This window comes from Strix uralensis, chromosome 6, assembly GCF_047716275.1.
Source record: "Strix uralensis isolate ZFMK-TIS-50842 chromosome 6, bStrUra1, whole genome shotgun sequence".
NCBI classification, from domain to species: domain Eukaryota; kingdom Metazoa; phylum Chordata; class Aves; order Strigiformes; family Strigidae; genus Strix; species Strix uralensis.
The window spans coordinates 34,528,111-34,540,886 of NC_133977.1; the positions used below are offsets into that span (position 1 = coordinate 34,528,111).

The following is a 12,776-nucleotide window of genomic DNA, read 5'->3' on the forward strand; positions in this document are numbered from 1 at the left end:
TTAAGATGGTTGCATTTCTCCTGCAGACACACAGGCAGAGCCCTGCCAAGCAGGAGTGTCTGAAACAGCCCCTCCGTCTGGACTCAAAAGCCTCTGGAGTTCAGCTTTGAGCTAGTGGTGTTTTTAAATACAGCCAGACTGGACTTCTTGTGTGTCTCCTGGATTTGCAGCTCACGTTTTCAAGGGTTTTTTATCTACCACCTCGATAGCCAGAAGCTCTTTTTCTTCTCCTCTAAGCGATTCTCCTGTAATGACAACTCCAGGTTTCGGGGTTTTAAGGAAAGACAGCCAAAGCTTAGGAGGCTCTCGACCAGATCCTGACTTTGGCAGCAGCACTCCCTCACCCACAGCCGAGATGCTGACTGCAGCTTCAGAGATGCTTAAGTAACCAACTGCAAAACTATTTATCAAATGACTGCAAGTCAAGGGCACGGTGGATGCATAAGCCTCCTCAACAGCCCTGCCTGAGCAGAGGACAGGCAATGGGAAATACCTTCATCCAAAGCCATGGGAGGGACTGAGGGCAGCAGCACAGGAGCGGCAACAGCTTGTAGGATACTTCATATAAGCGCCCTGCTAATAGGAAATAGGTTGAGTTTTGCATTTCAGGCACTTTTTAAATGATGTTTTTATATCTCATGTATTTTATACTGCCTTCTGAAGAGACGAAACTCCTGAGACAGCTTTGCTTGTCCTCCTACGTTGAAACAAATTAGCCTGGAGACAGAGACCTCCAAGACAGCAAGTTCCTACAAGTTTTATGAAGACCAGCACTTTGCTAGAGAAGACTAGTGAGTGTCTGGCTTGGGGAGCTGCTGCACCCAGATGAAGGAGGGTCTCCGTGGCTTGGTCCATGCCCTGGCTGTGGGACCCATATGCACTCAGCACCCACAGAGCCCAAAATAAACCACAGCACACACTACCGCCGCCCACCCCATGGTGAGCAGAAGGGAGCAAACCACAGGTACTGCTACGGAGTAACTATCACACGTCCCTCCCTTGCATGGGTTTGCTCAAACACTGACAGTTCTAAAAATGAGCCTCTTTCTCCCCTGGTTTTACACAACCAGACTTTTGACCCCAGCAACCCAGTGAGTGGAAACCTCACATCATTCTACCTTCTTCCAGTTGATCCCTCTGCTCACCCTGGCTCTGCCTGCCCCTTCTCCAAGCTCTTCAGGACCAGGGGTGAACATCATCCCATCCAGCACCCAGCTGAGATAAAAAACAAATTAACAGCAAAGAAGGGATGTGACCCAAGATCCTAAATTCTGTATTATAAACCTCACCGTATTCAGATCCTATGAGAGGTCCTCATTTTAAGCAAGAACTGGTTCTTACTCCCTTTTTCCCTGTTCTCTCCTGAGCATGTCAGTAGACTGGGTCTGACAACAGCGTTACTATAACACAGGCAACAGCTACGCTAACAGCTTGGAGGAGCTGAAGTTTACAGAGCTTCCTTTACTCGAGGGAACTGCATTTTTCTAAGATTATATTATTACTTGGGCTGGCCGCTCAGTAATGCAACATCATTTCCCTTTTGGGTGGGAAAGTTCTCTCCTTGTCCTTGGACGCAAATGATTTCAGCCTGAAAAGATGAATGCGAACTTTGCATAATCAAAGAGCCATAAATGAACCATGCCCCTTGCTGAAGCAGCAGGATGTTATGGTATAACACCCGGGCTTTAAAAAGTATATGGTGGTGGGTGTACAGGCATCAGCTGTATGTATGCAGAGAAGGGTGAGAGGAAAGGGTGGCCAGCTGTGCCAAAACCATTTTCTCCTGATAGGCACCCAAAGACTTCATTCTTCCACCAAGCCTGTGCTTGTAGCCCTCTTGCATCTGCTCTGGATGAATATTCCCATAAATGAACCTCTATTATTTATGGAAACAGCAAATTACAATGCAAATGTCACAAAACTGCTCAGAGAAATAAAAATTTGAATTTGTAATCAGGTCTACTGCCACTGAAAATTGGATTCTGCCTTTCACGCTCAGCTAATCAGGAAAGAGAAAAAAACATATTGTATGACCTACATCTTCAATCGAATGTAAATAACAGGGCCTGTGGTTGGGGTATTAAGGCCTCGTGACAAGCTTGTTCATGAGCTACAGACTATGGATTTTGTATTGGACATTATCAGGGGAATATTACGAAAAACCAACCTTTAATTTGCTTGGAGCACCTTCTGACACTCTGGATGGTCAAACTGCCCCAAAAGCTTCTTTGCACGCAGACACCACAACAGGTGCCAGGATCTGGGGCTCGTGCCTCTTTCCAGAGGAGCTCCATGCATGGCTGAGGGGATCAGCCCAGGCGTGAGCGGTGCGGTCCATCTACCCCGACCTACCCAGACCCTCCTCACCCTCCATACCTGAGAAACTCTCTTGAAACTACGTGGGGAAGCAAAGCCAGAATCCAGAGGATTTACGCTGGCTATCTATGATCCATCCAGCTCCAGATCATTTCCCCAGGGTATTTAGGAGGTCACAGCCCTGCCCTGAACACTCCACACATGGAGGGGCAGCCAGACTGGGCACAGCCTGACATGTCCCCTCCTGTCTCCCCACAGCACAGATAGAGGCAGACAGCATTTTTGTGCTGCAAAAAGGCAGCAGCTTCAGCCATAGCTGAGCCCTACAACTGACTGTGTACCTACCCTTATTTTGGAAATGGTACACAGCTACCGTTGATGGGGCACCCACAACACCAGCCAGTGGGTCCTTTCAGTAGCAACTCCAGAAGAGCCGCTGACTTTGGTGGTGCCTTAGTCTCTACACCACAGCACTGAAACACTATTGCTACACTGACAGGTTTTATTGGTTTGATTAACTTCACTGAAATAGTGCCTTAGCCTGTGCATTTTTTTATTGGCTTGGATGACTGCTTCATAAATACAGCCATCACGACCAGCCTGATGCTACTAAGGTCTCAGTCCGCTTCTGTACAGCCCTAAGAGCAGTGATCAGGGCCAGCAGCAGCTCCCGCAGCAGTGGGCATGGCCCCGGTGCCCGGGCTGGCTGGCGGCAGCACCCAAGCAGGCAGCCAGCACACACCTACAGTTGGCCAGGCTTTGGTCTCCATTTTCACCCAAGGGACAGCTCAGCACCTGATTCGGTAGCTCACGGGACAGAGCAATCCCCTGCTTCTATTGCCAAGGCACCTCCCAAAATCCCTTTCGCAGGATTGCCTGAAACACTGCGGATTTGAAGCAGCGGCTTTATGTTTCACATGCACAGTCCCAGCCATGGCAGCATCCATTTGAGTTTTGCACACCAAGACCAAGTGCCTTTCTAGCTTAGTACCACACTCCCTCCACTAAATAAGCATAATCCTCTGCCACCTCCTAGAGATGTGGTGGTGATGGAGCCTCCACATGGCACTCAGCTGCTGTGACATGCCCCCTGTAGAGGAAGGGGACAGGGAGGATGGAGGCAGCACGCAGAACAGCTTGGGAGCTCAATCACAGAGTGTTTCTGACTGCCAGCCCAAAAATTGGGATCTGTAAGGTGAAGGAGGTGAAGGAAGCAAGTTGTGCCAGAAACCCCATGCTCCTCTAAACTCAGCAGTATCTGCAACTTTGGATACTGAAAATAATATTCCCAGAGGGAGGCACCCCCACACCAGCAAGGCTGGCATCAGCCCCCCCAGACATAGCAGCAACCGCCCGCCTCCCTCATCTTCCCAACTATGAGTGAAAATTAGAGCAAATTAAATTATCCTTCTGAAGTAGCAATGGCTGCTGGAGCAGAGCACACTGTGAACACCTGCTGAATGGGCGTGGGCTGGCTCTGGTGGGTTGCTACTGGGAAATGAAACTTTGTGGAGAGCCCAATAAGGGGCTTTAGCTACAGCAGCTATCCCCTTACCTGCTGTGTCCTGGTCACAGCTTAGCACTCGCATTTGCTATGTATGGAGGTGTAAATCAATATGCATCACGGTGTGCTCCCTGCCAGTCAGGTTACACAGTTATCTCTCGGACTATTTATTTACCACTTAAATATCATGCAAAGTGCTTTCACAGACTGATGCGAACCCAGCCAGTCAGTGCACGACCCTCGTTACCTTCAGGGGCTTGGGATGGGGAAGGGGAAGGGAAGCTGATCTCTTATCTCCCTCCTTTTCTGAAACTCTTTTTCTTCTCTCTTCTTTTATGCTTTTAATTATGTACCCCAAAGGAGCAGAGCTGAATCTATACAAATCCGGGGACTTCATGTTAGCAGCACATCAACCAAATCCACTTACAGCTCACAGAGAGGGGCAGTGAAGATGCCCAAGAAATAAAACCCTGCAGCCTACGGGTCTTTTGATAGCAGCATAGAGGCATGGGAGGTGATTCTTCCTTGTCCCCGCACTGCTGGGGGAGGAAGCATCCTTCCTGCACCACCAGCAGTCACCTGAAATCCTATCAAAACTAAACAGCAGCTCCTTACACATCTCTGCATCGATGTGACTGTACGGGGAGCGGGCTTCTGCCCCCCAGGAGCCACAAAATCCATACTGTGAAATCTGAGGCAGGTTTGGAGGCAATACCAATACTTTTGTGCAAACAAGCATTCTCATAATCTTCTTCCCTTGCTCCTAAATTTGCTGCTTCTTCACACAAAAAGTTTCAAAGATAGAAAGTTAAAAAAAATACATAAATAAATGCAGACTGTTCTGCCCCTCTAAGAGGGCTGGGAAGTTTCTCCTAGCAGCCAGCCTAAATCTCTGCTGCAAGCTAAGCTGATTCCTTCTCGGGTGATTTCACACCTTATTTCCAGGGCTCCCACCAGGGAAGCTGCAAAGAAAGGCGGCAGCTGGCACAGGAGAGAGGGAGAAAGGACAGAAGGCCGGACACAGATGGCAGAAAAGCAGATCAACTTCTCAGGGCAAGTCCATGGCCGGTGGCTCCGCGCTGTGCTGGGCAGCATGGCAGGGCATCAGTGCGGGTCAAAAGTAAAGGGAAAAGGGACATTGCAGAAGCAGAGGGAGACACCAGACATAGTGACTTTGTCAGGGGCTAAGTGCCACCTCTGCTGTTCCTGTGGTGTCACTGGAATTATTCCCATTTTACAGATGGGAAACCTGAAATAAGGAGACCTGCAGGAGGACAGAGCTTGTAACCGAACCCCCATCCGCCCCAGGCTGGTGGCAGACAGTGCCCTTCGGCTCACCCAGCGCCCATGTGAAACAGCTGCCAGGAGGAATTTCACGGAGGGGTTTGATGATGCTTTAACTTTACTGTCACCAGCTTTCTCACTTCCTACTTCACCTACATTTTTTCCTATGTTCCTCTCCCTGGGTTCAGCCTGTACTTTAAACAACACGTGAAAGCCATCTGTCCTCATTTCTTCACCAGACAAGCCCACAGTGGGTTTGGCAGGGAGGGGCGGCAGATGCGGTCCGAGGCGCAGGCAGGCCAGGGAAGGCAGTGAGGTTCCACAGGGCAGCCCGGCTCCCGCTCTACTCCCTCACCCCATGCTTTGTTAGAGACTCAAAAGCTCCATTTCTACACCCACTGCCTCACCATCTGCTCGCTAAGCCCTGCCTGAGAAAGGGCTTTTGCCGCCTAACCTCAGACATGTTTCAAACAGAGATGTAATCTTCATTTCCACGTAGCGCCAGGGTGATGGGTTCACAAGAAATGCTCCCCCCACACACTTCAAGCAAGCATTTTCAAAGGTGAAAAACACAGGGGCAGAAGCAGAGATAAACAGGGATTTCTCAAGCATCTACAGCTCAACCTGTGAGTGATTCAGGAGATCCCATCAGCCTGCTCCCGTAACGCCAAACAATTCCCTTGACTGACAAGCATAGAGCTGTAGCTAACAGCGAGTGAATCGCGGCTGTCAGGACCCAGCGTAATTCATGATGCTGTTTGCTAGACAGCAAGCTACTGCCGGGCTATTTATCACTCCTTCATGATGCGTCCCCCATTCCTTCTGGATGGGGTTGACATGATTCACGAGCACCTGTAGCTGCCGAGCACGGGCTGCACGGAGCAAAGCCTCCACTGCTGAGCCGGGCGGCCAGACGCTGGTAGCCAGACAAATGGCTTTTCCAGCATGTGGACAGATAGTTCAAGCTTTTCAGACTCTCAACAAAGGAAATGCATTCCTCCGCTGACTCTCAGGAGTCATCAAGGTCACAGGAAAAGATGCCAAACCGAAAGCTGAGCTGAAATTAAATAGTTTTTTCTATCCACCGAGGAATTTGTGCAGCTCTTGTCAAATAATAGGCGAGCACTTTCCTGGCAAGTTGCAGATTTTATCTTCACAAGGTTGATAGCAGGTAAAACAGCATTACTCTCTCCCAGTCTGGAGGACAAACTGACACTTGGAATGGCACAAAGAGGTGGCTGAGCTGGCAACAGACTCAAACCTCCTTAAGTGCAGGATCCTAGTCACCAGGCTGCTCTCACACAAACGCTGTTAGTTAGGAGCTTTTGAATCCACTGCAGGGTACGTTCCAGTCAATATCCCCAACTATATATTTTGTTTAGCATGGATATATCTTACAAAGGCACACTTTGTGCAGAAAACTAAAATTTTATAAATGTAGTTTTGTCACATTTCCTGAAATTGTATAGCTCCGTGAAAGTAAACCTAACCCCGAGTACCAAAGCATGATATTGCCTCCACATCAGAAATTAAAAGATGAAATTTGACAGTCCAGCTCCAGGCGATCAATCTTAAAACCAACTCGGACTATTTTGGCGTATTGGATTTCCTTATATCACCTGCAGACTCCCAGCACTTTCCAAACTCATTGAGAATTAGTCATCCTTAGAGCTATGGGTCTTCTTCAGTAAGTGAACCAGTTTACTGGGTGACACTTGAAACGAGCCCTGCTTGTTCTGGGAAAAACATGGTTTACCTTGTGCTGAAACCAAATGCAGCATCATTTGTAAAAGCACCAAACTAGTCATTGCTCCTGATAACGACGCTGCAGATGTGGTGTGCAAGGAAAAATATGACTTTATACACGACTAATCTGACAGTCTGTAGGCGATGCAGAGTGAGGGTATTTATAGAGAGCCGATGGCATCTGTCCCCACACCTGGATGTGGGGCAACACCTAAGGTGAGATAAGGGCAGGTCTGAAGATGAGCAGTAGGTGACTCAGACCCTGCAGACCACCTACGGGAGCCACCGAATTCCTGCCTGGGAAGCATTTTGGTGGGTGGACGCGTGTCCCCACCAGAACATTCCTCAAGTTCCTCTTGTGAAGTTTCCACCGTTTGCCTTAGACTCAGTCCACGCAGCTACAATGTGTTTACAGTTAACAGTTTCCCACCGACGATTCCCATCCCAAACCTTCACCCGCTGAAGCGCTTTGCCTCTACCACGATGGACTGGGTGAGCAAGGTTAAAAGTGCTTGGGAGAGGGATGCGGGGTGGGGGGGTTGGGCGTAGGTGATGCCGCGATGCTCAGCAACCCTCGGTCGCGGTGCCGGGACCAAATCCCATCCCCACGGCGGAGCGGGGCACTCACTCACCCGGGCTGCCGGCGTGTCCCGCGGCGGGAGGCGAGCAGGGGCGGCCGAGGCGGCTTCGGGACGGTGGAGGAGGAGGAAGAGGAGGAAGAAGACGCCGAAGGGAAGCGAGGGGCAACGACCCGGCCGGCGGGACCAGCCCCAGCCCCAGCAGCAGCAGCAGGGTGCAGGCTGCCGGCATGGCGCTGGGGGTGGATGGAGGGGGGGGGGGGGGGGGGGGGTGGTTGTTCACATGCCCAGAGCGGGGCAATGAATAACCACGTAAATAGCGATTTTTAATTAATTCACAGTGCCCCCCCGCGCCGGGGCGGCGCAGAGGGCGGCCGCCCCGGTCTTAAAAGCGAGGGGTACCCATCGCGGAGGGGGCGAAGGGGGGGGGGCGGGGGGGCCCGACCAGCAGCGGCAGCAGCCTGCGGCCAAGTGCCGGCGCCCGAAAGTAAAAGGGCAGGCGGCGGAGGCTCCTCCTCGAGCCTGACATCACCCAGCCGCGGCTCGGCTCGGCTCGGCACGGCCCGGCTCGGCACGGCCCCCCCCGGCCCGGCCCGGCCCCGAGCGGCCGCCCCCTCCCGCCCCGCGCAGCCGTCGGGCCGCCCGCTCCCTCACCCGGCTGCGTGCAGCAGCAGCAGCAGCATTATTGTTACTGCTATTTTAAAAATATTCTTATTTTTACTTTATTTTTCCTGATGCATCTTCAGCAGCGCTGGGCGAGCAGGAAAGCCCCTTGCCCACCACCCCCCGCCACAAGCCACCGAGGAGGTGCCCTGGTGCCGCAGCATTATCGCTACCGCGCTTAAATGCAGACCGCGCGCAAGTCTCGCGCCCCGCGCAGCGGCTCCCGGCGGGGTGCGGGGGCTCCACTCCGGGCAGTGTCAACCCCCCCCCCGCTCCTGGCAGTACCGCCCCCCCCGACAGTGCCACACCCCGCTCCGGGCAGTGTCACACACACACACACACACACACCCCGCTCCTGGCAGTAGCACCCCCCCCGACAGTGCCACCCCCCCGCTCCGGGCAGTGTCACCCCCCTGAATTTTGCTCTCAAGGGCAGCGCTGCCCTATTTCACTTTCCAGGCCCCACGCGCGATGGAGGTCGGGGGGAACAGGCCAAAACCACCCAGCTGCCATAAGGACACCCCACACATGGCTGTGGGGGGGTCGGCGCCGTTACACTCCCGCGCTCATTTTTAAGCTGCAGAGAAACAAAGCCAATTGATCAATTGATCGAGTCCCCTATCACACCTCTGGCTGCGACCACTACAGCTTCGGAAACAGATGGAAACCTGGCCGATTGTGCAGTGCTCTGCAGGACTGAAAAGTTTCTTTCCACGTGAGTGTGGTGAGCATTAGATAGCCCCAAACTTAATTCCCATTGAAATCAAGTCCCTGCCAAATAACTTCAACTCTTTTATTGGTTATAAAGCTAACCCGCTCTCTTTTAAAGCCCAGCAGCCGCATTTGAGGCCACAACTTCTTTGCGGTGGTGAATTTCCCAGGCTGGGCTGTATGGGAGGCAAAGGATTTCCCTTTATTGTTCTGAAATTCCCTTTCATAACTTCATGCTCCTGGTTCTGCGAGAGATAACGCCACAGAACAGCAAGTCGGGCTTTGCCGAGGCTACTGGCATCCCGAGGCTGCTGGCATCCCAAGCTGAGCTCTCCCTCCCCAGGGAACAGAAACTCGTCCTGGGCAACCTCTCCCCTCTGGGCCCTTTGCTTTTCCCTCGAGCTGTTTCAGAATCAGGCTTAATTTCCACAAGCCCAGCAGAATCCGACATTTCCAACCGGGGGATAACAAGTGACAATACACCACATCCAGGTAGCTGCAGCCTCGGACAAAACCCAGATCTGGCCCTCAGCGTCCCACTCCCCGTTTCTCCCTTCAGCAAAAGCGCAAATCGATAGCTGAGAAACACAAACTCTCCTGAAAGCCTCTTCCACCCAAAAGGTGGCACTGATGAGCCCACACCAGCATGCTAATGTCCTTGGCTTTACCCAGACGCAGGACTTGGTCTCCCCTGCTCCCATGCTTTTCTCGCAATGTGTGGGTGTTTTCTGCACCTTCCCACACAGCTTTGCAATGAAGCACACTTGGAAATCTTGGCTCTGCTGCTTGTGTAATCACAGAGGAAACCACTGAAAAAGGCAGCCCCTTGAGGCACCCCTCTATCAACCCATTCTCTATTCTGTTCCCTGCAACTTTTGGCATCATCTTGCTTCAAATTTGCTTAACCTCAAGGAATAAGTTAACCTAGTGTCTGTTTGGGAAGTGCTACATGTTAGGAAATGAAGCACAAAAAAATCCTGACAACACTTTAATTATACAAGTAAACACCCCAGTCCTGGCAAAGGGGACATCTGAGTGACCCAGAAACCACAGGCAGTTACCACCAGCATGCATGATCCACACAGGACATCTTTAGGCTGCTTCAGCCTGTGTCAATGTACTTACACATTCTTTATGGATTAGGCTGTGTAAAAAAAAGCTTCCTCATTGATAAGATGGAGAGACCAATACACCACTAAATAACATGCCATCATGGGACTGAGTTAAAGCTCAGATGAAGCACTGTGAAGTATTTTGTTACTTTAGGAGATGGCACAGGGAGCATAGAGCAGCAGCTCAAATATTTGGGGATATCTTTATACATGAAATGAAGGACTCCACATTACTGATTCCTAGGACAGTAAGTAATATCAGTAACATTCATGATTCTTCAGAAAGTTTTGTTAGTCCCTGAAATGAAAGTCTTGCCAACAAGCAAATCTGACACTTTCCTAAATCCTTTAACTGTGCGATACAGGTGAGGTAGCAGGGGCAGAGAAACCTCTCTGAGGTCAACTATATGCCATCAGGGCTGTGTGGGGCAAATAAAAGCAAACCCAGCCCTGACGTGAAATGGATTCTCTCCTGTCCACTCACTCTCAAATTCTCACCATAACACCAAGCCTACAGCTTTCAACCCTTTCCTCCCACCTTTCACAAGAGACTTCCCCAACATCTAAGCCACGTAGCAGCTCCCTGCTCTTACTGCATCCTCCCAAACTGTAAATCCAACAAGCAGGAAGCACGGTATCGAATGCTGTTCCAAAAAAGTCTCAATAAATTCTTCCTACTGTTTTACTCAACAGGCGCATCGAGAGCAATAGCAGAAGCAGGCAAATGCAAAACAAACGTTGCTGAAAGAACAACCGGTGTCTATATCGAATGGCTCCGTCTCCCCGTGCCCCTGCGGTGCGACCGTAGCGTGACCCACCAAGCTGTGAGCGGTGAGGACCTGGATTAACACCCTGTGGGGTGGGGAGCAGCTAATGCCCTCTCCCAAATTGCCATTAAACCTGCCCAGGCTGCTGTAACCCTGTATTTCTGAACCAAACAAGGCATTTTGTGACTGTGACAGGGATGACCACGAGGACTGTACGCCCATATGCACCGCCAGCACCAGGAAACACCGGCCAACGGGGCCTGTGCTGCCCTTGAATCGGCCTCATCCTGGCAGAGCTTAATATAGGCAGGAAAACGCACCGTTGGGGCCAGGGATTGCCCGTTGCAGCCTCTGGCACACACGGCAGCGGTGAGGCTGCTGCCTTCACCAGCCCCAGCAAAAGCCCCACAGCATGAACCCATGTGTTTAAACCAGTATTTACCATCAGAAAATTATCTCTCTCCTCTCTCCGTCATGGTTCCAGGTTCCAGTCATAAGCAGCACATTATTCACAAGCACCTGGAAAGGAAACACCAATATTCAGGCAGTTTCAGACTTCCCAAAGGCCATCCCTTCCCCCCTCCCCCCCCCCCCGGTGCCTAATTTGCCAAGGTTTAGTGGCTGTAAATTTAAAGCTACTATGTTTTCCTGCCATGTTATTTTATTTCTACCTTCACCGCTTCATAAGGAATATCCCTGCACTGAAGAAGTCAATTTATGACTGATATTTTTGAGCTCCAGCTCCAACAGCCACATGAATACATGGAAAAAAAATCTCACTTTTTTTTTTTAAACTGGATTTTTTTTATCCATTGGAGCTGCAGAGGGTGGGGTGGTGGGGATACCACCCCTGACACCCACGTGCCACATTAGACACCCTCCTGGGAGGCCAAGGAAGCATCAGTGGTGGGAGGAGGATGTGCTGCAACAGGATGAAGGTGGCTGTGTGGAGCACAAGCACTCATCAAAGGCCACCGGCGCTTGGCTTTTCCCTGCGTGGTCCTGGAGTTGTTTATCCCCGTGGCACAACTGCACGCTCTGCTGCTGCATCCTGCTAATAATCGTTCCAGGGCAGCTCTAGGCTGAGAGCTGCTCCCCTCCCTTCTTCAGAGGACAAAGCTAATAGGAGATTTAAATGCATGAAATCATGCCTGAGGAGTCGGATGGGCCAGGCAAACCCTGATGTAAATTAATGCCACCACATCCTCCTGAAAGAGGCTGTTACCTCAGACAACTCCCTGAATTATGTATAAAATACATTTAACACTTCCATCTGAAAGCAACCAGCACATTTAATGCACAAAGGAGTTAAAAATAAACAAACACCTCATCAACACAGGAAGTCTCTAACATAACTATATAAACCATGATTGATATTATACACTGATTAATTGAATCCCACCCATCACCTTGTTTTGGGGGAGGAAAAACAGTATTTCACCTTGATTTCCACTCTCCAGATTGAGGGGTTGGAGACACATGACCGAATTTGCCCGGTTCTGCATTGTTTTGGTCTGAAATCACCAAAAACCACAGGAGTCTCTACAGAAGGAGCATCTCTGTAGCACTTCGTCAGGATTACTTTGACTGGTCCCTTCTCTCTGCTTCTATAGGAGCCTTTCGCAGCCCCGGCCAATGTCATGAAACTCCTGCAGCTCCCTTGAAACTCAGCCCAGATCTGTCCAAATGTTGGATCAGGCTCATAAACCTCAGACAAGTTTTAAGCTGATGATGAATTAAAGTACAAAGTGAATGTTTTCTACTCCTGGAATTTGTTATTAAAAGTCCTGAGTTTCTGAAGTGGACAGATAGTTTCTGAGTCATTAATTACCTTCCCCATCTCCTCTCGATGCCGTAAGCCATCCATTAATGGATCCAAATCATCCAAAAGGCACTTAGAACCTAACCATTTTTCTTGAAATTTTGGGGGTGGTGGTATTTTATTGATTTATTTTTACGAGAACTGCTTGCCTTGTACCTCCATTGGAAGCAGCTTGTTCCAGATACTTGCCATTCGGAGGTCAGAATGGATGCAGGTCTTGTGGTCTCTTCTCATCCCTCACAGAAAAATGCAAAAATTAAAATGATGGTGCAT

General features: G+C 50.4%; 1 protein-coding gene across 7 annotated transcripts in view; it reads right to left on the reverse strand.

Moving 5' to 3' along the window:
• Positions 1 to 12,776, reverse strand: part of HEG1 (heart development protein with EGF like domains 1) — a 63,174-nt gene that overhangs the window by 48,051 nt on the left and 2,347 nt on the right. For 6 of the 7 annotated variants that reach the window (XR_012629520.1, XM_074873632.1, XM_074873633.1 and 3 more), the window contains exon 1: positions 7,483 to 7,841. Coding sequence is in view for 5 of the 7 variants with exons in the window: in XM_074873632.1 (XP_074729733.1) it covers positions 7,483 to 7,660 (178 nt within the window). In the remaining 2 variants the exon portion in view is untranslated. Of the gene's footprint in view, positions 1 to 7,482; positions 7,842 to 11,123; positions 11,201 to 12,659; positions 12,740 to 12,776 lie in introns of those variants that run through there. The other variant, XM_074873634.1, reaches the window with a different exon arrangement.